At 45.8% G+C, this 23,076-nt stretch overlaps 1 protein-coding gene across 7 annotated transcripts in view; it reads right to left on the reverse strand.

The window, feature by feature from the left end:
* Window positions 1-883: 883 nt before the first annotated feature.
* LOC111148436 (SID1 transmembrane family member 1) overlaps window positions 884-23,076 on the reverse strand; it is a 91,090-nt gene continuing 68,897 nt past the window's right edge. For 5 of the 7 annotated variants that reach the window (XM_022505020.1, XM_022505005.1, XM_022505000.1 and 2 more), the window contains 15 exons: window positions 22,751-22,896; window positions 21,823-21,896; window positions 20,536-20,602; window positions 19,192-19,265; window positions 18,073-18,196; window positions 17,746-17,863; window positions 15,387-15,523; window positions 14,643-14,751; window positions 11,826-11,840; window positions 10,692-10,768; window positions 7,694-7,740; window positions 4,093-4,198; window positions 3,886-3,996; window positions 2,932-3,045; window positions 884-1,270 (listed from right to left, as the gene is read on the reverse strand). In XM_022505020.1, the coding sequence (XP_022360728.1) occupies window positions 1,208-1,270; window positions 2,932-3,045; window positions 3,886-3,996; window positions 4,093-4,198; window positions 7,694-7,740; window positions 10,692-10,768; window positions 11,826-11,840; window positions 14,643-14,751; window positions 15,387-15,523; window positions 17,746-17,863; window positions 18,073-18,196; window positions 19,192-19,265; window positions 20,536-20,602; window positions 21,823-21,896; window positions 22,751-22,896 (1,382 nt within the window). In that variant the 3' untranslated portion in view covers window positions 884-1,207. Of the gene's footprint in view, window positions 1,271-2,931; window positions 3,046-3,885; window positions 3,997-4,092; window positions 4,199-7,693; window positions 7,741-10,691; window positions 10,769-11,143; window positions 11,147-11,825; window positions 11,841-14,642; window positions 14,752-15,386; window positions 15,524-17,745; window positions 17,864-18,072; window positions 18,197-19,191; window positions 19,266-20,535; window positions 20,603-21,822; window positions 21,897-22,750; window positions 22,897-23,076 lie in introns of all 7 variants that reach the window. The other 2 variants (XM_022504989.1, XM_022505015.1) reach the window with 2 other exon arrangements.

A 23,076-nucleotide genomic window follows, 5' to 3' on the forward strand; every position in this document is an offset into this window, starting at 1 on the left:
AAAGGCAGTCCTTAATGGGCTTGCTCTTTGCAACTCAAGAGGATGAGTAAAATGAGTTCACCCCAAGAATTATTTCTAGAGAACTCCAGGGAGAAAATCTGGAGCACCTGCCTGATCTGCAGAAAGTGACAGGGGGTTTGGTTGGTGGTGGAGGACCCCCCAGTGCAGTGCCCCTGATTAGAGCAATGATTTATTCCCCACAGGTGACGTGGGCCCAGAATTTAGCTGTCTGAATTGGAGGCACGAGAAAGCAATTTCGCCTTTGCTGCATTTGCCCTGGGAGCCACGTCCTTAGGGTGAGGTCTGTTTGCTTGATGCCGATGGCACCAGTCTCTCGGCCTATCTGTCAGTCCTCTCTGTTCCTGAGGCTAGAAGAGTTTTTCCTGTTTCCCCTTCTGCCTTGGAGCTGATGGGGTAATAGAGCCTTCCCGAGAGAGAAGAGCCTGAGTCGTGGGGTCAACACACAGCAGTGAGATGAAGACACAGAAGTAGGTAAGCACCCAAGACTTGGGCCCAGAGACAGTCACCTGTGAGAACAACTATGTGACAAAGCCCAATCCAGAGCCCTTCTAACGGGGTCAGGAGCCTGGGAGACACATACAGCATTCCTTCCAAGGAGGTGATTAGCTGGTCCTACTAAAAGAACTATCCCAGTTGGGTAGGGGCTTGGGTTCAGCCCTCCACCGGACTCTGAGGATTCTCCGTCGTCCCTGGACCTCGGAGGAGCAAGCTGGTGCTCTGGGATGTGTAGAGCAACAGATGTGGAGGTGCAGAGGGGGTCACCTCAAGTCTGAGCAGGAGACCCAAGCTGCTGGCCTCTCTGGGCCTGGAGGCAGCTGGATGAAGAGGGCAGTGTCGCTCCCCCTAGCTGGTAAATCTCGTGGGGGTGGGAGGGGTCCCAAGACAGCGAGTTGACTTGGATGCAGCTTTTGTTCCTGTCAGGGCTGCACACGACAGGGGATGGGAGTCCCTTGACTCTTCAGGGCTTGCCTCTGGCCATACCCATGGCTCCTCTTCTGCTGCCCTGCTCGCAGGCTTGAGTCTCCCTCCAGCCCCTCACCTTCCTGGGGGAATGCGCACAGAACTGACTTGACAGAGGGGGAGTGGAGCATTTGGCAGTGGTGACTTGCTGCAGTCCCTGTATTTTCATGAAACAGCACCAAGATCGGCTGCTCCCTCTCCCTCTCCCTCTCTTAAAGCTGGAGGCTCAGAAGACAGGGATCTGGTCTCTCCGGACCACATCTAGGTCATCATCCAAGGTTAACAAAACCTGGAACGAGAGGGGCAGAGAGATGACGGGGCTGCACAGTCACAGCCGGGGTAAGCACCTACCCACACAGGCTGGCTCTTACCCCTTACTTGCCTTTCTGTCCTCTACAGCTTTCGGCAATGCAGCGCTCTCTACAGGTGATTATTACGATTACATAATTCATGTATTAATTCAAATGTTTATGGGGGGGTCTATGGTGTGCTATTCTAAATGCCAGAGATATAGTTTGGAACACAAGGGACAAAACTCCCAACCCTTCTGGAGCTTACATTTGAGAGACAACTTCAGATGTGAAGCAAATACCTGAGTACAGTATAGCGTGCTAATGAGGTGAGCTAAGTATGGTGTACTGGGTAATAATATGCAATAAAAACAGTAATGGAAATTAGACTACGGAGGGGACACAAGAACTATGGGGTGAGGAAAGGTAAAAAAAGTGCTAATAGGGTGGCCAGGGAAGTTATCACTTAGGGACATTTGGCTTATGATCTAGAGGAAAGGAAGTCTTATTGCATATAGAGTATGGCTATATAAGAAATGCACACCCCTCCTCCATTTTTAGTTCCATCTGCCATCACTTCTTCGCGTGGAAACTTTCACCCCACTTTTGTTTATCTCTTTTTCTCTAATGAAAGTGTTCATCAGAAATAAAAGTCACGAGGAACGAGGTTTATGCGGATTGTTGAACTTCCCCAGCTAACCACCAGGGGGCAGCCCCGCTCCGCTCTCGAGACAGTGCGGCCGCAGCGCCCGCACCTCGGGGAGTGCCGGGGCACAGGTCTCCTTCGCCGCGTTGTTTTGCCGGCTGAATCTGTGTCCAGGCACTGCGGAGTTTTAATTTGGAAAAATCTGTAAATGAGGATGAATCGATGCCAGGAGTGATCATCCAAGGTTCTTAGTATATGCACAGCTTCTGGAAAGGTGTTTTGGGTCGCAAGAAATGGAGGGATTACAGGAGAGGTCTGGGGAGACTGGTGAGAAGCAGCAGAGGCCTGGGCTGCTCTCCTGAGTACGCTAGGAATTTGTAAAATATCTGTAAGATATTCAGTGAGACTGGAAGAGGAGGAGGAGTGTGAGGGCAGCACAGGGAGGAATATTCTAATGTCACCCGAATGTGAGTGAATGCCTAAGTGATTCTTGGGGCGATTCATGCCATGAGAGTTCTAACAACAAATTCAGTCCGGACCAGGGGCATTTCAGAAAAATCATTTTGTCACTCTGTCTTAAAATATTCGGGAGTAAAAGGAAAAGGAAAACAAAGCTCTAACTGAAGGAGAAAAAAAATAAAATCGTCTGTATACTGAATTACAATGAGGAACTGGAAAGGGGAGTACGAGAGAAATACAAAAGGGTAAGGAAGAGGGGGAAAAAGAAAAAACGTATGGGATGTGAAGAAAGAAGAAATTAACCAAAAGGTATTTTTAGGGGCGCCTGGGTGGCTCAGTCAGTTAACTGTCTGCCTTCTGCTCAGGTCATGATCTCAAGATCCTGGGATCCAGTCCTGAGTGGGGCTCCCTGCTCAGCAAGGGGTCTGCTTCTCCCTCTTCCCCTGCCTCTCCCCCTCCTCCATTTCTCTCTTGCTCACTCTCAGTCTCCCAAATAAATGAGCAAAATCTTTTTAAAAAAGTATATTTCTTTAAAAAAAGTATTTATCAACTCACCAAGAATGAGAAGAACAGAGCAGTGGCAGAGAGGAAGTGCCAGACGTCATGGTCATCAAAGAAATCCAGCAGGATACACTCCTGGTTCTTCTCCCGGGATTCGGCTGGGGTGCCCTGGAGGAAGGTGAGACAGGATGTGGGTGAGCCTTCCCACAGTTCAACTCTTTAGAGGGCCGAACATCCAGAAAGCTACGAAGACACTACTGGATGCCTGGCTCCAAAAGTAAGCTTCCAAAAAAACAGGAGTCCACACAAAAACGCGTACACCTGCATTTGCAAGAGCCAAAGAATGGGAACAATCCACATGTCCAGTGACTGATGAGAGAGGAGGAGCGCTGTCTCCACACAAGGGAGTGTTATTCAGCAATAAAAAGAGATGGCTACGGACGCATGCGACCCCATGGATGAGTGCCTGCGCCAGACTCAAAGGCACATGCTGCATGATAAATGGGTAAGAAATATCCAGAACAGGCAGAGCTATAGAGAGAGATTAGCGGTTGCCTATGGCCAAGGTGTGAGGGAGAAATGGGGAGCGGCAACTAATGGGTCCAGGCTGGCTTTCTGGGGTGATGGAAATGTTCTAAAATCGATTGTGGTGGTGGAGAGTGGAGGCCTCCTCTCTGTTACCGGGTGCAATCCTGGGTTCCCAGGCCTCTGCTCTCCTCTCTGTGCCATGGATTTACAAAGGCCAGTAGCTGAGGATCCGTTTATGGATGCAGGTTAGGAGAAGAACATGCACGCAACAAGGTTTTTACACACATTAAACATCACAGGGGGTGTGGGTGGGATCGTCCCACGACATGTAATGAAGATCAGTTCTACCCGATCTCTCTCAGAAAAAGCTTCCATTTCAAAGACAAACAACCACAAGTGTGTGAAGAGAGGGAGGTAGGAAGGTCCGGGAGGCAAGACGGAGGGAGAACATTTCCTTGGCCAAGAAAACCACCCTCTTACCTCCCAGCTGCTGAGATTCTGGAAGAAAAAGTACAGCGAGGCAGCCCACATCAAAGCTGTGGCCACGATGCAGAAGAGCGGGATTGGAAGGAGCTTCTCGGAGCTTCGAAGCTGTGGGTGGGAAGTAGATGCTGCCCTGCTGGGGTCCTGCGTGCACGCGCCCCAGGGCTGCCAGGGTGGGGGCGGACCCCCAGCGCCCACTCTTACCTTCATGATGATGTAAAAGGCCAGGTAGAGCAGCAGGTTACAGATGAAGATCCCCAGCATGTAGGAAGCGAAGTCCCTGGGCCGATAGACCAGTCCAAAGAGCGCGCTGGGTGTAAGGAGAATGACTTTGTAGGCATCAAGGCGGATTCGTAACTTTCTTGGCTTCTTCACTCCCCACTTGTATTTTGGGGAGGAGGGTGATTAAAAAAAACTTGAACCTCCATAAATTACAACACCTCTTTCAGACCTGGCATTTTTGATGATTGTAAGAGTCCCATAAGTGGAGGTACCACAATCATCTTTCGGGCCTAGGCGTCCTGCAGCTTTTCATTATTCTAAAGAACACCTCAACAACTAACTGAATCCCTTCAAACACAGCGCGCTTTTCTTTCTTCTTCTTCTTTTTCTTTTTTTTTCTTTTTTTTGCATTTAAGATTAATTCATTAGACTAGATTACTGGAAGTAGAATTATCTCAAAAATTGCCTTGACACACATTATCAAATTCTTGCTCGCTGCCTGTGGTTTTTATTTTTATTTTATTTTTATTTTTTAAAGATTTTATTTATTTGACAGAGAGAGATCACAAGTAGGGGAGAGGCAGGCAGAGAGAAGAGAGGAGGAAGCAGGCTCCCTGCTGAGCAGAGAGGCTGATGCGGGGCTCCATCCCAGGACCCTGGGATCATGACCTGAGCTGAAGGCAGAGGCTTTAACCCACTGAGCCACCCAGGCGCCCTGCCTATGGTTTTTAAACCAGTACTGAAGTTTATTTTGGTTGGGGTTTAGCATGAGCCTTTAGCATGTTCCACATTTCTATTCAGTTACACTAAAACTCTTTATTATAAGACCCTTCCTATGTCTTTGTTTTGAAAAGCTTGTTTTTATAAATATAGACATGTACACAAACATAGTTGGATTTCTATCCTCTCCACGCTGCTTCACTAATTTGTTGCTAATTTCTAATTTTGGGTCACCATGTTATTATTTTATTTTATTTTTTTTTTTAAAGATTTTATTTATTTATTTGACAGAGAGATCACAAGCAGGCAGAGAGAGAGGAGGAAGCAGGCTCCCCTAGAGAGCAGAGAGCTCGATGCGGGGCTCTATCCCAGGACTCCGAGATCACGACCTGAGCCGAAGGCAGCGGCTTAACCCACTGAGCCACCCAGGCGCCCCACCATGTTATTATTTTAGACTATGTCAAATTATCTGATTAGGCTAGCTTACACTACCCAGTATGTGGCTACATGTGGCCATTTACATCTAAATTAATGACAATGAAATAAAATAGAAAATTCAGTGCCTCAGTCACACCAGCCACATTTCAAGTGTTCAGTAACCATATTTGGCTGACAGCTACTGTATGGGACAATGCCATGTAGAACATTTATATCACTCCAGAAAGTTCTGTTGGATAAAACTGGACTAGTCACTATACTCCTCTGCCCTTTGTTCTGTTAATCTTCTTTTGTGGAGACCTTCGGAAATTTTACGCTAAGTAGGCAAATAATTTCAGAATAAAATCTTACTAACTTAATTCTAAGTTGAAATTTATGCATGCACTTGAGAAATAATATCTTTACAACAGCTGATCTTCTCACCTAGGGCGTGACATCTCTCTTCATTCAATTAAGTTTTCCTTTATGTCTCCTAATAAGGTTAACTAAGTTTTCTGCGAAAGGGTCCTCCTATCTCAAAGTTTATTCTGAAGTATTTGAAGTGTAAAGCTGTTCTTAATGGACTTTCTTTTGGTTCACTTTGTATTCCAACCAACTTTGTTCTATATAATATAGGAAATTTCCTCCTCCAAGAATTTGAATTCTTCAATATACCAAAAACTCTTGTATACTTTTTACTCAGATTCACCCATTATTAGCAGTTGCCACATTTGGTTTATCTCTCTCTCATTCTGTGTGTGTCTGTGGACTTACATATATATGTACATACATCTCTCTCTTTCTATGTACACAGACTCACACCATCCTTCATGACCATATAAGAGTGATTACTTTTAAAATAACATTCATATTAAGTCATACCATGACTTACAGGACACCATGTCCTGTAATGTCCACAAGAAACTGAGGATGGAGGAACGAAGAGGATGGTAACCCCCTACCAGGCTATCCTAGTGTTGGTGTGTCATCACACCTCATTCATCCCTGCAGGCCTTGATGCCCAAAGAGTTCCTGTATAAGAAAAGAGAGGCCATTCACCTTGTCTTGTGAGCAGATTATGTGTTTGGTTTTGGTTACAGAGAGGCAGGGACAAGCCAGGTGATTGTCAGTACTGGTTTTCAGTTACTCGTTATCAAGCAATTGGTCCCTTTCCTCCTACCAGCACCCAGCACCCTTTCTTGCAGTCATCAGGACTGTGCAGTCTGCCCCCAAAGAGTGGTCAGGAAGAGCACCAAGCTCCAAGAATCACCCACCTCAACGTATCTCTATGTAAAGGAGGTGTAGACCTTCTCTACACCTTCACATGTGTAGACCTTACCTGGAGGTAATCCCTGGGTGACAACATTATGGGCAGATTTTTCCAGAAGCATTACCCCAAATAAGTTTTGAATTGTCATGACCAGATTCTGGCTTCCCCTGAAGAGGAATGCCTCTTCTTCCATTCCTTTCATGTCTTAAAGGGGGGCAGGGGTAGGGAGTCATCTTTCTATCAAAGGTTGCTGAACTTTCTAGCACATCATCTAAGAACCACAAATAAAAGCAATTAAATTTACTGATTTTTTTGGAGGGATTATTCACATTTTAATTTCACTTATTCACATTTTAAAGTTGAGAACACGTTGTATAAAATATAGATAGAAAGGGACACCTGGGTGGCTCAGTTGGTTAAGCAGCTGCCTTCGGCTCGGGTCATGATCCCAGTGTCCTGGGATCGAGTCCCACATCGGGCTCCTTGCTCATCGGGGAGCCTGCTTCTCCCTCTGCCTCTGCCTGCCATTCTGTCTGCCTGTGCTTGCTCTCTCTCCCTCTCTCTCTCTCTGACAAATAAATAAATAAAATATAGATAGAAAATATGTGTCTGTTGTACTGTTCTATTTTGAAGGCATTTGAAGACAAAAGGCCAAGGTGATAATGAAGGGAAAGAAGAAGGAGGATATTGGTGTGGTAGGAAGATTGAGACTACAGGGAAAGAAAGAAATAGGAAAGAGACTTGTACACCCCCCCACACACACACTCACACAGTAAGAAAGGGAAATGTCTGCTGGGTAGCATTTATGGAGAGTTCTACAAGAATTTAAAACTATGCTTCATTTTTACATCTACTTGCTTAGTCTCTATCATCTAACTATCTGCATAGTCTATCCATGCAGATAACAAATTTGATGTTGGTCTTGTTGAGCAAATGAATTCAGTGCATTAAACTCAACTCAGTGCCTGAAGAGAGGCCACTGTCACTACACAAGGCTTCTTAGTGCATTCTTTGCAGAAGGAAAAAGTACCTTTCTTTCAAGTCCCTGGGGCAAGCACAGTCTTACACTCACCTTAGTTTCATATTTCTTTATAAAAATGACAGCCAAGGAAAGCGAAACCATAGTTTTCTAGACATCAACGAAGAGAGAAGACTTGTCTTCCTAAGACTACTTACAAGGACCAGTTCACCAGATTCCCCACGATGAGCAACACCATTCTGTCCTGGTAAGAAAACATCAAATGAGAGGCTACACACATCGCTTTTCTTTTAACCTACCACCTGGGAAACATCTATTACAGGAAAACAATTGCCTGGTGGAAGAGTTTCCATCGTTCTTAAGAAAGCTGTGCGATAGTCGGACCCTAACCCGCCATGAGAACCAACTGCAAGTCCTGGGACTGAGCAGACGAAACAGCGTCAAAGATGTGGTCAGTAAACAGAACTCTTACTGATTCCCCACAGTGCTGAGGGTAGCTGGGCACCTGGGGCCCACTTCTCAGTGAGCAGTGTCTATAGCTGACTCTGTAGTTAAAAAGCATTAAGCTGCTGATCTTCCCTGGCATTGTGTTACTTCATGGGCCATGTGGTGGCTTGTGGGACTCACCTGGGAGGCACTGGTTTCCTGCCCATTACTCTGGCTCCACGGAGGCCCTGAAGTTCCCAGGCTCCTGATCTCTAAACACACAGATTCAACACTAAAGACACTAGTAGTGGGAAAAATTGGAAAGGTCCATCTCAGAGGAAAATGACTCTGATAGGGATTCATTCACAATCTGGTCCTGCACCTCTGCGTACAACTTAAAACTTTTAGGTGGTTTCTGATTATGCTTTAATTTGCATGGCCTCGCTGACTATTTAAAAGTGGCGATGCTCAGTCTTTGTGGGTGATCCATCCAGTTTGGAGGAAATATCTTCATTAAAAAAAAATGAATCCATCTATTAGAAAGGCTAAAACATGGGTCCCCCCAAATGTTAACATGGATGTGGAGCAATAGGAAGGCTCATTCACTGCTGCTGGGAATGCCCAATAGTACAGCCACTTTGGACTGTATACAGTTTGACAGTGTCTTAGAAAACTATATATAGTTTTTTTTTTTTTTTAAGATTTTATTTATTTGTCGAGGTAGAGGGAGAGAGAGCGAGCACAGGCAGACAGAATGGCAGGCAGAGGCAGAGGGAGAAGCAGGCTCCCCGCCAAGCAAGGAGCCCAATGTGGGACTCGATCCCAGGATGCTGGGATCATGACCTGAGCAGCTGCTTAACCAACTGAGCCACCCAGGCGTCCCAAAAACTATATATAGTTTTGCCATACGATCCAGAAACTGCCCTCCTAGGTACTTGTCCAAAAGAATTTAAAACACCCTAAAACATAGGACCACACAAAAACCTGCGTACAATTTTTTTTTTTTTAAGTAGGCTCCATGCCCAGTGCAGAGCCCAATGTGGGGCTCGAACTCACGACTGTGAGATCAAGACCAGAGCTGAGTCTAGAGTCAGATGCTCAACTGACTGAGCCACCCAGACACCCCTGAGCTCCAATTTTTATAGCAGCTTTATTTGTAATTGCCAAATTACAAAGTGTCCCTTGGCAAGTGAATGGATACACAAAGTGTAGTAATGCATCCAGACCATGGAGTGGTATTTGGTGCTGAAAATTAATGAGCTACCGAGCCATGAAAAGACACGGAGACATCTCAAATGCCTATTAATAAGTGAAAGAAGCTAATCTGAAAAGGCTAAAATCTGTATTATTCCAGCTATATGATGTTCAGGCAAATGCAAGACTTTGGAGACAGTAGAAAGATCAGTGGTTTCCAGGCATCAGAGGGGAGGGGGAGTGGGAAGAACAGGTGGAACCCAGGGGATTTTTAGGGCAGGGAAACGACTTTGTAGGATACTACAATGGTGAATCCTGTCATTACAAATTTGTCAAAACTCAAAGAATGTACACTACAGACTCGGAATGATTATGACGTGTTCATGTAGGTTCATTGATTCTAACGAATGTATAGCTTTGGTTGGGGGTGTGGATAGTGGGGGAGGCTGTGCATGGGTGGGGGAATGGATCGATGGGAAATCTCTGTATTTTTGGCTCAATTTTTTGCGGATCCTAAAAAGCGGCTCTAAAAAAATAGTCTATTAGAGGGGGAAAAAAAAAAAAGACAGCCTGTATCCCTTACTGTAAGCAAGCAAACAAATAAAACGTTAATTGTTCTTCCCGGCTCACAGCTAAAGCATGCTTAACTCCCCAAAGACTCACAGGTCCTACTGAATTTTTAAGTTTTCACATGAATAAAACCCTATAGGTTTGGTGCCTACAGCTCCTGCCCAAGCTCTAGATGCCTCAGATATTCTCATATTGCTTTACGTAAACATCCTGGGATCATACGCTGTTAGCAAGTACTTAGGGAACTCTGGTGTGCCAGGCCCAAACAGCAGCACCAGTTGCTGCTGTAAAGGTCCCCCGTGACTCAGGGGACATATGTGGCCTTCCTAAGGTCACTGGCCCACCAGCCAAGATAGAGTTGGGACCAGGGCCCCCATCCCTCTACTCCGTGGAGCAATGTATAATATACTGAGAACAATGGTGAATTTTTAGGACTTGTGTTTCAGCCACTAATGAATAACCACAATTTTGAAAGAATATTCTTGCCCACTGTAAAAAAGTCAAACAAGGTAAAAAAATCAAACAAATGTATCCTGTGGAAAGCACAAGTTCTTACTGAAAGCAACTGGAGTGATAGGTGCCCAGGTTTGCTTGGGACAGGCCTGGTTCGTGCCTGCTGTCTGGGTACAATTATGGAGTGAGTGCCTCTTCCCTTTCCCCAAGTGAAATAATCATAGTTCTTCGGGTGATTTTATACATGGATGCCCTGCCTTGATCCTTCCCCAGAGCAATTGTCACTGTTTAGTAGTTTTCTATGTATACACATATGTTCTCTTTATACACTAGCAGCGTTTCATGTATAAAAATAGATCCAACCCAGCTTGCTTTCCCATGAACGAGAAGAGAAAGTAACACGCTTCTTCCCCCTAACTGGACCTCCGCCACCCTGGGCCATCTGGCTCTCTCGACTTAGAGAACCTGAGCGTCTGCCCCGAGCCTGCTCCTCCTCCTGTTCCCGCGCTCTCTGGGAGAAGGCCAAGCAAGGCACACAGGATGCGCACGTACCATGTACAGCGGCCGGCTACACTGGTGGACAAAGTCCGTGTAGAACACCATCGCAGCCCGTCGGAAAATCCCCAAGTCTGCCGATGACACAATCGCATGGGAAGGCTGAGTCAGAGGTCATACAAGATACTCCCCAATGGCCCAGGCTTTGAGGGCCAAGATGATGTCGCCTTCACTTTATGCTTTGCACACCGAATAGGTCAGCAATATATGTTGGCCTTAAAAACCAGTGTCTGCCGCCCCCAGGCTGTTCCGGGAGGCAAGCTAGATCCAGGCATCAACCTGCAGAGAGGCAAGTGAGGGGGACACAGTAACAAGCGCTCACCAGTAATGTGGGTGGCTGGCCAGGCATTCCACGGGCCCCTTGGGCTAAGATTCCCTTTGTTTACAGTTCACCCCAGTGCTGGTTCCTCTAGAGCAGAGATGTGACCCCTCAAGCTACCTTAAAACACCTGCTCTCTCTAGAGGATGGGGAATCTTCGCTCACAAAAATTCTAATCTATATTTCTCCATGTGGTTCTAAGTCAGTAAGAACTGAACCCTGGGGTACTGCCATTTATGAAGCATGTTCGGAAAGCCTAAACTTGTCAGGAAGCTGGAATCAGAGGGTTGTAAGTTTAAGAAGGTGAGAAATAGACAGGAAAGGAAGTTTTAAGTGCTGTCCTTCAAAAGCATAGGATGAAACACAGCAAGTGTAGGTGTTATGATTGTCGTATGAACAGAGTGAGGGTCACAGGTAGAGCAGTCTTTCTGCGGGCCATCTACCCCGCAGACGTCACAGGAAGGCTGGGGTCTGCTCAAAGCCAGCATTTCTGCGAGAGGGGACCCCAGCTCTGTTGTGAACGCTGTTCCCCTTCATGTCTACCCCTGGGGTCAGTGGAACCAGACTTCTCTAGACTGGCTATACTGCGGGATGGAGGAGGGAGGGGTGGGTCCATGCAATAGCCCAGAAGAGGCAGGGGGCAGGCTGGGTAGGAGCGCATCCCTGACCCTTCCCCCCTCTCTCCCTCCTCCCCTCACTGATCGTGCTCAGCCTAGAAGGGGGTTCTGGGGAGCAGAGCTGGCAGGACAGCCCTGCCTGTCGCTTTGTTAAGAAAACAACCAAGAACCCTGGGAAGGGTGGCTGAACGTTACCTGTATCAGACCCGTCTGAATCAGTGGAAAGCAGAGAAGAAATGAGAAAAGAAAATGGTATAAGAAGGTAGCCAAACAGGTAAACTACTGGTCATTTTATTTTTCCTCTCAAAGCGATGACTTTCATTTTATTTTCCAATTAAAAAAATAATGTTTTCTCATCGTAGAGAACACAGAATCTTTCTGCCTGGCTCAAACATTCCCAAGTCTACTATTCCTTAGAGGGAAGGAGACGTCTGTCTCTCCCTATCTCCTTCGGGCACTGCTTGCAATGTGCTGTCCGTCCTCTCTCATGAGCAAACCCCTGCTCTGAAGCATAGTCAGGATCTGGGCAAGGAGTTCTCTGGTTTTCTGTCCCCTTAGGAAATGCTCTGTCCCATCCCTGCTGCCTTTCCCGTGTCCACGTTCATTTTCAGGTAGGGCCTGAGGGCCACAGAGAAGGGTGTAGGTCATTCTAGAAATCAGAGGCAGCTTATACAATGGGCAGTAAGGCTGGTGTTGGCTGAGCCACGGTCCACTAGCCCAACTTTCCGTCTTCGGACTAAATATAGTTGCGACCATTGTCACCATAGAATGGCACATTTTCCTTTAGACACTGGTAAATCTGTGATCACTTGAGGAAGACTCCCTGAGTAGAGAAATTGAACATCTCAGTGATGCTATGCACTGGCTGTCCTCCATTGACCTTGGCCACACCTCTGTCCCACATGGATTTGGATAGCGGGAAGCCCTAGCAGGAGATTGGAGGGGCTCAGGGAAGAGAGTGAGCTTGGAGTGTACATCCACCTGGCACCTTCCCTGGGAGGATGCCTCAGACTGGCCCATGTCTGTCATCTAAAGGTCACTGCTCCTTTCAGAGTGACTTCCTCTCCTTCCACATTTTGGTAACCACTCCCTCCCTGTCCTTTGGGCTTCTTTGCTCCTGACTCCAGGTTGCCAGGCTACCCCATTCACTCTCCTCTACCTCGACCTTGTCTAAGGAAGGGTCCCTTTGTGATCAAATCCTCCATCTTCATGTGTGACATCTTTTTCCTGTTGAGACGCTCCAGACGATCACATGGCCATAACATAATACATTACATTTCTCCTTTTTAAGAAGGTAAACTAATACAGTAAGGCAAAATCACATGGGGCAAAAGTAGTATAAATATACTAAAAGCTCCCTTATGTATTATTAATGGCCCCTCCTGTCACATATATCTGAATTCAAGTTTGTTTTTCCAATTCTGGGAGAACCCGGGAGAAGCCAGAACAACAGTGCTTCAAATTATTTTCCTTTTCAAAGTTGACTTTGCATGACTTCACTCACCTGTGAGTCTGGAGGTTGGGACATGACCAGAGCCCAAACCAAATGCTCTACACAACCACTTAGCGATGCTTCCACTGGACAACTTGAAGATACATTGGCTATGTTAACGCCAAAGGCAAATCTGCTGACTGAGCCCAAGGAGAAAACTACACTGCTGAAATTGTTTTATTCAGCTTTCTAATCATAAAGCAACTTGTTTATGTAGAATCACTCTTAGACCTGGCCAGATTTTAAAGGTCGTCAATCCCCAGTGAGTGAGGGGTCTGCTGGATGAGGGAGTTACTCCTTCTCCTTCTGGACCACATTCTGAATTCCAGAGCTCAGAGTTCTCTGCCCAGATGGACTTGAGTTCATTCAGAGCCTGCATAGCCCTCTTCACCCGTCGATCTTCCTGAGGGCATTGGGTGCTGTTAGAGTGAGCACCTCTAGGGGCAAGGAGTGGCCAACTGGATGTTGGGCAAGAATGTTGATGTGCACACCTGTGAGACTGCTTAAGATGCAGGACAGAGCCAGAGTGGAAAGAAAAGACGGATAGGGGCCGGAGACCAGCTCTCCTAATCAGCTGTGTTCTGGAGTGTTCTTGAGGAGCTGACAATTTTAAATTTGAGCCTGGACCTTCTAGGTTGTAATGAAGGTATATTATATTCATCAATTTGTTGGTCTCCCTCTCTCCCTTCCTACCTCCCTTTCTTCTTTCCTTTATTTCATGTATTTAATAGGTTCTTTTTTTTTTTTTTTTTAGCCTGCTTTAGAACTTCAAAATTTTTACACATATGATTATGTGGACTTTTATTCACAGTCTTGCTTTGGGCTCTGCAAATATTAGGGATGGGCCTATGTTTATATGTAATTAGTTTTCTTGAAACATATAAAAGAATATTTAAGTCTGACTTCCTGGCCCTTCAAAGGACTGGGGAAATGTAATTCTCTACAATGACTCAAATCTGTTCCCGCATATAACGAGTGATGGTCCCAGATCAGAAATGGATTTCCATGGAGCAGTCAGTGCTCTATGGTGGTACGTGTACATTGTTGTGAGGGAGTTCAACCGGTGTCCTGCCTGTTAAGAATGGTAAGTCTCAAAGTATTCGTTCCAGTCCCGGAATTTGAAAACAATATAGAATTCATTCTCGATAACCATTTAGCCTGCTCAGAGAAATGCTCCTTTTAGATGCTACAGACTGAAAAGGATTTCTCTAGGTGGAACGAGTGGCACGATGGGTGCACCATTCTTCAAACACACTTTCAGAGTTCCGTGAGTTATATAGCACTGGGACTTGGAGCTGGAGGTCTGCCTCAGTCTGAGGTAGGGCAAGCTTAGTTCTCGGTTGAAAAGAGAACTAGTGGCAACAGCTCACAGTGACCCAATACAGGAGAAGTTACTAAACACAGAATTCAGAGACTGTGTTCATGATGACCCCTAACACTTCCATTTAGGGTAAGCAAAGACAATGTTTTCTTGGGGTACGTTCATCAGTGTGTTCAGTATAGGGTAACAGGTGACTCACCAATCTTGAAACGACCCATGTAGTAGATCTGGGTGCTGAGGGCCAGGGACACCAGGATATGGATTGCAGAGAAGATGACCCAGAACCACAGGTCATTTTTTCCAAACACCTAGGAGTAAAGATGGAAGTTACCTTCATCGGGGCTGTTCCCCACAGAACTCATGAAAATCATTCTGTCATGTATGCATACAGAGTCAAACTCCAGGCGTGCATGCATCGTGGTGTCTCCCCGTCGCCCCTAACTTCTGTGAGCTCACAGGTACCTTACTGCGCCAAAACGAATGGCTACCTGTGACAATGGGAGAGGGAAGAAATGGGGGAGGCACCGAACAGCAACAATGAAAGGGCAACAGGTGTAGAGTTGGAAGCCAATACTCTTCAAATAACTGCACCCAACCCACACATGTCCCTGCACATTCCACGAGTGGCGTCCACTCAGTCTCTCTCCGATCAGGTTGTCCATCTCTATGCCGATCTCACGTGAGTCAGGTCCCAGCATGAAGGCGAAACTCTGCAGGGCTAGCTTTACAGGTGCCTCTTACGTTATTAGAGATAACTAGCTCGGTACGTCAGTAAAATACCATGAATTGACCCCCGATGGCCGCCTATCAGGAACCAAGGGTTGTGATTCATTCAAACCCATTCTCCTGAGGTCAAGCAAGCAAACAATGGAAAACCTCCCAAGGGGGCGCCCCCTAGGAAAGCGGGGCTGAAGGCAGCGGGGGCTGGGAGGTGGGCACGCACCACTCCGAGGACGGTGAGCGTGATGACCGCCGCGAAGGAGGCGTAGGCAGCGTAGGCGCTGGCATTGATGTCTGGGTGGCGGGTCTGGTAGAGCTTCAGCATGCAGAGGCCGGCGATCATGTACATGAAGGAGGTATCTGAGGGCACACAGGAGGAATGGAAACAGTCAGGACCCAGTTGGCCACAGACAGATCCTCTGGAGCCTGGGAAACCCCTGCCTCAGGCCCTGGAGTATTTGTCGCCCTCAGACTATGTGGAGACCTCCAACGGGACAGCCTCCACCCCCACGTTCTCTAGCCAGACCCCACACATCCCATTTCTAAAGCCCTCCGAGGCTGTTCCTACTTCACAGAAGCAAAGCATCCGATGACATGGTAAGTAACTGACTATCCCTACTTGTGGAGGAATTTGTGCTTAAATGCTGCTGTTTAGCAGTTGTAACAGGAGTCCATACTGGTGACAATTAGGGAGCTGGGACAATAAAAAGCAACCTAGGTGGCCTGGTAGGTCCTTATCAGCGTCCTGAAATAGAACCACATTGATCGCAGCTCATACCCAGCTTTACAGCCAAGGGATGGAAAACAGCTAGAAATGAAATGTGGTGTAGCTGCATGAGAAGTATGGAAGTACAAATTCAAACAACAAGGCAATGTCCCATATTACTCAAGAATGTAGCGAAACATTTAAATGTCAGACAATAACACGTTCATGCTGATGTAGGGGAATGGGAACTCTCAGGCAGCTACTGGAAGTAGGAATTAATACTCTGCAAAAACTGAGTATTTTGGCAATGGAAGATGCATAAGCCAGGTGACTCCAAAATTCTACGTCTAAGTGTTCCAGGGAACCTCTCCCACGTGGTGCACAAAGAGAACTACGTAAGGGTGTTCACTGGACACTGTGTGCAATGTCTTGATGGTGCCCCATAGATGCAGTGTTCATATTTTTATTACAGAAGATGACAGTCCTTAAAAATGAGTGAACTGGATGTCCTTGATTCAATATTGGTAAATCTTGAAAACATATCATTGGGTGAAAAAAAAAGTTACAGAACAGAGTGTGATAACTAAATATTAATTTACTACAAATGTAGTAGAATTATAAAAACAAACTGGACTGATAAATATCAAATTAGTCATAGCTGTTGCCTCTGGGGAAGGGCGGAATAAGTTTGGAAAGCAGTTCAAGGAACCTCAAACTTTATCACGGTGTTTTATTTCTTAAAAAGTGGATTCAAGGCAAATATTTAAAAGATGTTGGCATTTGTTCTGAGTGGTGACTGATATGGTTCTCTACAGTTTTTTTCTATTAAAAATGTTTCTAACTAAAGAAAATTAAATGTGACAGAATTTCTGTGGTGTTCTGGATTCACAGACAGAGGCTAGAACACAAACATAAAAATGACTGCTTTTAAAATCCCTATCCTTGAGTGTGGGGGTCACTGTTAATTGCCTACTACTAGCATCATTTCTCCCCCGCCTCCTTTCTGACAGCATATCAGTACTAACTCAGATATCTTGCCCCATTTTCAATTCAGAAATTCATGCCTTTCCTATTTGTTTTGGCAAAGCTAACTCCAACTCCTGGTTCTACCAGTGGGTCTCTTGGTCTAAAGGTAGTGCTCCGCCGTTGCCACCATGATCGGTGTACCAACCCATGCTTGAGCTAACCGTGGGCTTGTGACTATTTAAACTACTGAGGTATGGAAGAACGTCATCTGGGGTTTTTGGCAAAGAAATTTCCTTGCTTTTAAATGAAGGCTTCTGGAAACCAGCTTGCTGTATCCACCAAACATCATGAAGTAGAGACGGGAAGCCAGGACCTGCTGTAGCTATTTTTGCCGTCATGAGTTTCCTAAAAGCTTGAGGATAAAATCAGCCTACAGGCCGAGCCCAGCCCAAGCCATTGCAGAGAACTGGAGCCACAGCCGCCTAATGAATCCATCGCAAGCCTTTCCCACCTTTGCACTTGCAGAAGGTGAGCTGATAATTGTCCTTATTATTTAATCCAGTCAAATTGGGCTTTCTATTATTTTCAACCCAAAGCAATCTAATTGCTAAGCTAAGCCAAATTATACTAAGGGAAAATTCCTGATGTCTGTTGGTGGATTCTATCTGCCCATTGCCCACCTGCAGATCTAACCATGGGATCATCATTGAACGTTGAGCCTTTTGTAGTCTGAAAGGTGGTCAGAGGGAAAAGATGGCATGACCCATGAAAACCATGTCCTGTGAGGAGGTGCCCTCAAATCACTTTTGCTCACATAAAATATCATTCAATTCTTGCATACATTTGGGAAGGGTCCCAGGACATGACTCCTATAACTAAAATCTGTGTGGTTGATGGAAATTCTAATTACCGAATTGGAAGTTGGAGTAATTAGGGCAGACGTGGTAACAAGCACTGAGCACTCCTTCCATCATCAATGCAATACCCATTGCATAGAAAACACCAAAGTGTTTAGGAATCCCATATTCCTGAAAGAGGAGAGAGCACGGTCAGTGGAAAGACACCAACTGGTGATATAGCCATACAATCTGGAAACCCAAGCTTCTGGCCTCCTGTTATTCTTTTCCTGTAATCCAACACCACACAATCCAGCCAGATGTCCCTCCCCTTTGCAGATACAGTTCAGAACCATGACCCTTCCTGGCTCCCACGTCTGATTTGGCTGCCCTCTCCTCACCATGGCAAAGATGTCCTTGGCTTCCAGGGCTCTGCGATGGAGAATGTCCCGGCGCAAGACTATCAGCAAGAAGAGGAAGCCCAGGAGCACGTGGCCCAGGTTACTGAGAATGTTGTTGAAGGCACTAAGGGATGAGAGGGAAACCATGAGAGAGTCCAGGCGATCCAAGAGATTTGGAGGATGAATGAAGGAATGCACGCATGAACGAGTGAGTCCTCTCAGCATCCCATGTTTTCTGCCCAGCCTTCTCATCAGATTTCACGACTGGCAAATCATCAGAGATCATCTTTAGCCTTACTCCTTTATTTTAGGATGCCTAGCCTGTGATAATGTGTCTGTCCATTTCTGCCCTGGATGCCTGATTGGCTTCCCTGATACCCACTCAGTCCTCTCTTATCCCGAAGATTGGCATGGAATGAATCCTGGGAAACAGCTGCTTCAGGGATGGGCAGCTTGGCCGAGGGTCTCAGCTGCGCTGTGAGAGGGAATTCTCACAGCTGGACCCATGCTGTGCGTGTCAGTATTCAGCTCTGTAATGGTGAAGTGTCAGCTGGTCATAGCCAGCTGCTTTATTTCAGGAAACTGAGGCTGGTTTAGTTCTGGAACAAGAAGCCTGGCTCCCAGCTGCCAGACAAATGCTCTTTCTACTTCCCCATGTTCTGGAGGGCAGAGCATGGCCTTGGAGGCAGCAGGCCTGGGTTCGAGTCCTGACATCACTGACAGGTGAAGAACCTCCCCCAAGGCCTTACCTTTCTAAGCCTAAGCATCTTCATCTGAAAGTGGGAGTAATGATAATCCTATCTAGTTTATGAGGTTGTTCAGTGGATTAATGTACGAGGAATTCATGCTCATGGATGTGAGTCATTACATCTAGGACCTGATCTTTTCGAAAAATCCCCACCCTCTTCTCAGCTGGTTATTCTTAGGACTCTCTTCTGCGGCCCCTATACAGGAATGAGAGGAGCACATCTGGTCTCAAAACTTCTAGATTTCATCCCTCTTTACCCTCAACTGGGGTAGTTTTCCATGGTTGTTTTTAGTATTTTTAAAAAACTGACGTTGCATCATCTAGAAAGGCATCTCTAAGTGCCTCACGGGCAACTGGAGGGCAGGGCTCACCTCAGGACGCCGAGGGGGTGAGCACAGAGGAAGTTGTAGTAGCAGATGTCCTGATTGCCAGTGACATTCGCCACCTGCAACATCAAGAGTGAGAAGAGGAGATGCAGTGTTTCTCCATCTGCTGAACCCAGCCTGAGATCACAAAAGGCAGGCCCTGCTCACAGCAATTTACCATGTAACCAGCGTTCCTCCTCAGCAGGGGATGGGTCGTCGTCTGCCCTCCTCACACAGCACAGGGTTATTAGGACCGTCATGCTATGTTCTATTTTCTAGATGCGTGTTGGGAGGGTACAGAGCTGTCCCTTTCTGTGCGCAGAAGTGATAACCACAGAGCAAGGTGATGTGAGGGGGGTTGTGTTCAGTTATCTGTCTTTATCACCATCTCTAACGTTAAGAACCTTCCCAGGCCATAGTACAGCTCTATCTTCCTACAGGGCCCTGGAGATTAGAAGCAGTGGAGACCAAACCTCATAAGAGTCCTCACCCTTATTGCATTATTAGGTAGGGAATTGGCTAAATACTATTAGACCATTGGCTTTCAAACTTGGCTGTACACTAGAGTCACTGGGGGTTTAATCAATACGGGTGCCTGGTTCTATTCTCAGAGACTTGGATCTAATTTGGTATAGGGTAAAGCCTGGACATCAGGATTTAAAAACTCCCCAGGTGATTTTGATGCACAGCCGTTTGGGAGACGCTGTATTAGAAACACTGTCAGCCTCATCCTTTCAAAGCAGGCTTTCTGTGTGTGATAAACGCTGGAGAAGGTAATTATGGGATCTGGATCCTAAGGTTCTATGAACTATGAGGAGGATTCTCAAGCTGCTTTAATTACTATCTTTGTTTATTTGTTTTTACTTAATTTTTGTTCTTATTTTATATTTCCTAAATTTGAATATCTTACTAGTTTTGTAAAGCTGTTTTTAGTTTTATAAGAAAATAGTTACCCTCAACGAGAGGGCGCAGGCTAAATTACACACCGGGTTTCTTTGTTTTGGTCTGGAACTTATTTACTCTATTCATTACCCCTTGATAATCAGAAGTTCAGCCTGGTAAATGACAGATATAGTTGCTAGATATTATGACTGAAAGAGCATCAGGTGATACCTTCGATTTGGGTGACAAAATAATACAAGAGGTCTCAAGCCCTTCTGTGATAAAACAGTTGGGAACTAGATCTAAAGGTCCATCAAAGATGAAGCAATGGACAGGTCCAGTTGGAACTGAAATGGGAAATTCACACTTGGACTGAGCTCAAGTGATAGATACCTTTCTCTGTAAGTCCTAGCAAAGATCTCTCCCTGCGGTATGAAACTGGGATTCTGGGATCTGGGCAGCACTTACTGTCTGGTAGGTGATAACCAGCTGGATCACAGGCAGCGCATAAAACACAGCGATGGTGACGATGTTCCTAAGCAGGCAGAAAGAACCGGAAATAGTTGTTTCCAAATTAACAATGAATCTTTGCTCAATTTTTTTAAAAAAAGAATCCTTCCACCTCATAACTCCTTAGTTCACTTGTAAAAGTAGTTAGAAACGGATTATAGAGCTCCTGTCTCTGCAGCATCCCAAAACTATAATCACTGGTAAAACTATAAATAACACTTGTTTCTGCTTTACCCAAATTATGGATGAGGGCCTCTTCCTTTAGAATGCTGTCTGATTAAAAGTGATCAGAGTGTAAGTAATGGGAGATGGAGTATATGAAGGGATATGGCTCTCTAAGATACCTTAGTTCCAAAATGATGGTCCCACTATGAAATTCCACGGGGCCCCCACTGCCTCTGCTTCCCTGGGATATCTGTATCCAAGTAAAATGGCGGCCCTCCAGAGAAAAGAACGGAAGAGCTGTCACAGCGTCAGTTTGGGATTTCTGAGCAGAGGTCGGGGGTGTAAGGGTGTCACCTGCCAGGCAGCTCAGCCTCTCGGTTTGGAAAGAAGCTGCATCTAGGTGCTTGACCACCATGGGTCTGTTTATCACCCCCTGGGGTACCATCTCCTTTCAGGGTGGTTTCCAGCTACTCTGAGAAGCTGTAGATCTCTAGTCCTGGAAATCACTGGCTCTTCTAAGAGCCAGGCAGGGTGAGAAGACAGAATACATACTAAGAACATAAAGGCTCCAGTGTAGTGTCTCTCATGGAAGGTAGTGACATGTTATTGTTATGTTGTCTTTCTGGAAATGGGAGTTGGTGTGATCCCTAAACAAAAGGGATTCTACTACCATTCTCCTTTTTCCTTTTTTTTTTTTTTTTTTAAAGATTTTATTTTTGTCAGAGAGAGAGAGCGTGAGTGCACAAGTAGGTGGGGCAGGAGAGGGAGAAGCAGGCTCCCTGCCAAGCAGGGAGCCAGATGAGGGACTCAATCCCAGGACCCTGAGACCATGACCCAAGCTGAAGGCAGACACTTAACTGACTGAGCCATCCAGGTGCCCCAACTTTGTATGTCTTTAATTTAGGGCTGGTTGCCTTTTATAGTTATTTTTGTTTTTCTTACAGAATGTAACATGAATTCTCAAAACATCTATACTTTTGCTTCATTAAATGGAAACTGGTGTCATAAGTGATTGTGGCTTTTACTAAGAAAACTTTCATTTTACTTAGGGAACCATGGTCCCAATAGTCATCTACTCACCAAAAATAAATCTTATATTTTTTGCTGACAATTCTCCGGTCCTTCCTGGACAGATCTGACAGGTAAAGGAACATCTAGGATACCAAATAAAAAGAGAGTGCACAACTGTACATGGCAGAAGATACCAAGGAGAGCTTTACAAAATTTCAATCCAATCCCTCGCTAGGGATTAAAATGATTTAATAAAACGTTTCTTTCAATTTTTTCCCCCACAACACCTCAATAAAAATCCTAGCATTTTCTCTGAAATAGTAAGAATTGGCTGATGCGGAAAACGTATTGGGAGTCTCAGATGCTTCATATATCTCAGGAATGGGTTTTCAGTTTTCAGAGATGTCCACTGTGTGGTTTTTGAATGACAGGATTGAAATTAGACAACCTGCTTTCATCTCCTTTACTGGTTACAACACAATATAATAAATATACGCCGGAAAGAAATGAGCTTTATTCCTGAAGGACGATATGTGCAAAACCAGGGAGTTTTCCCGGGTGTACCCCTCAGTGAATCTCTACTTCCATCTGCTGGATCTCTTCTGCCCTTCTGGTCCTCAGTCAGCCACTTCAGACCCTGAGTGGTGTTGTTTAAAGTTTTATTTACTCAAGTAATCTCTACACCCAACGTGGGGCTTGAACTTACAACCCAGAGATCAAGAGTCCCATGCCCTTCTGACTGAGCCAGCCTCGCGCCCCCAGACCCTGAAGACGGGAATAGATTGCGGTGTTCTAAATGCTCTCGCTTCCTTCTTCCAGAAAGAGATGTTAATTAGCCGAGTACTGCTTTTAGTCCGTACTTGTGTTTTATCTCTAAAGCCCTCAGGGAAGTTTGGTTTTCCCTTGCAAGGAAAAGAGAGGAAACGGAGTTTTGCTGAAGGTGTGTTTGTTGAACTTTCTTTCCGCCCTCACCCTGAGTTTGATCAGGCAGAGGTACCTTGGTCCGGATAACGTTCTTGTCACTCTCAATGTCTGGCATGGTGTCGAAGTCACTCTCCTCCACGGAGCTGTCTGTGTCTGACTGGCACGTCTGCCCACCATCGGAGGAGGACATCTGCCTGCCAGGACTGGAGCTTGACTCCTCTGAAACAGAGAAAACTCAGCTGCCTTCCAGAGCCAGTACCATGGAGCCCATTCCTCTCTGTAAAAAAGCACAGTGCTGACTCATTCTTGAAAATGTGTTGAAAAATGAACTCCTTCCCCACAACACATGTTCTTTCTCTTAATTCCTCCTCAGTGGACTTCTAATTTTCCTCTTCTCCT

This window comes from Enhydra lutris, unplaced genomic scaffold (assembly GCF_002288905.1).
Source record: "Enhydra lutris kenyoni isolate GAN:26980312 unplaced genomic scaffold, ASM228890v2 scaffoldscaffold2, whole genome shotgun sequence".
NCBI lineage: Eukaryota > Metazoa > Chordata > Mammalia > Carnivora > Mustelidae > Enhydra > Enhydra lutris.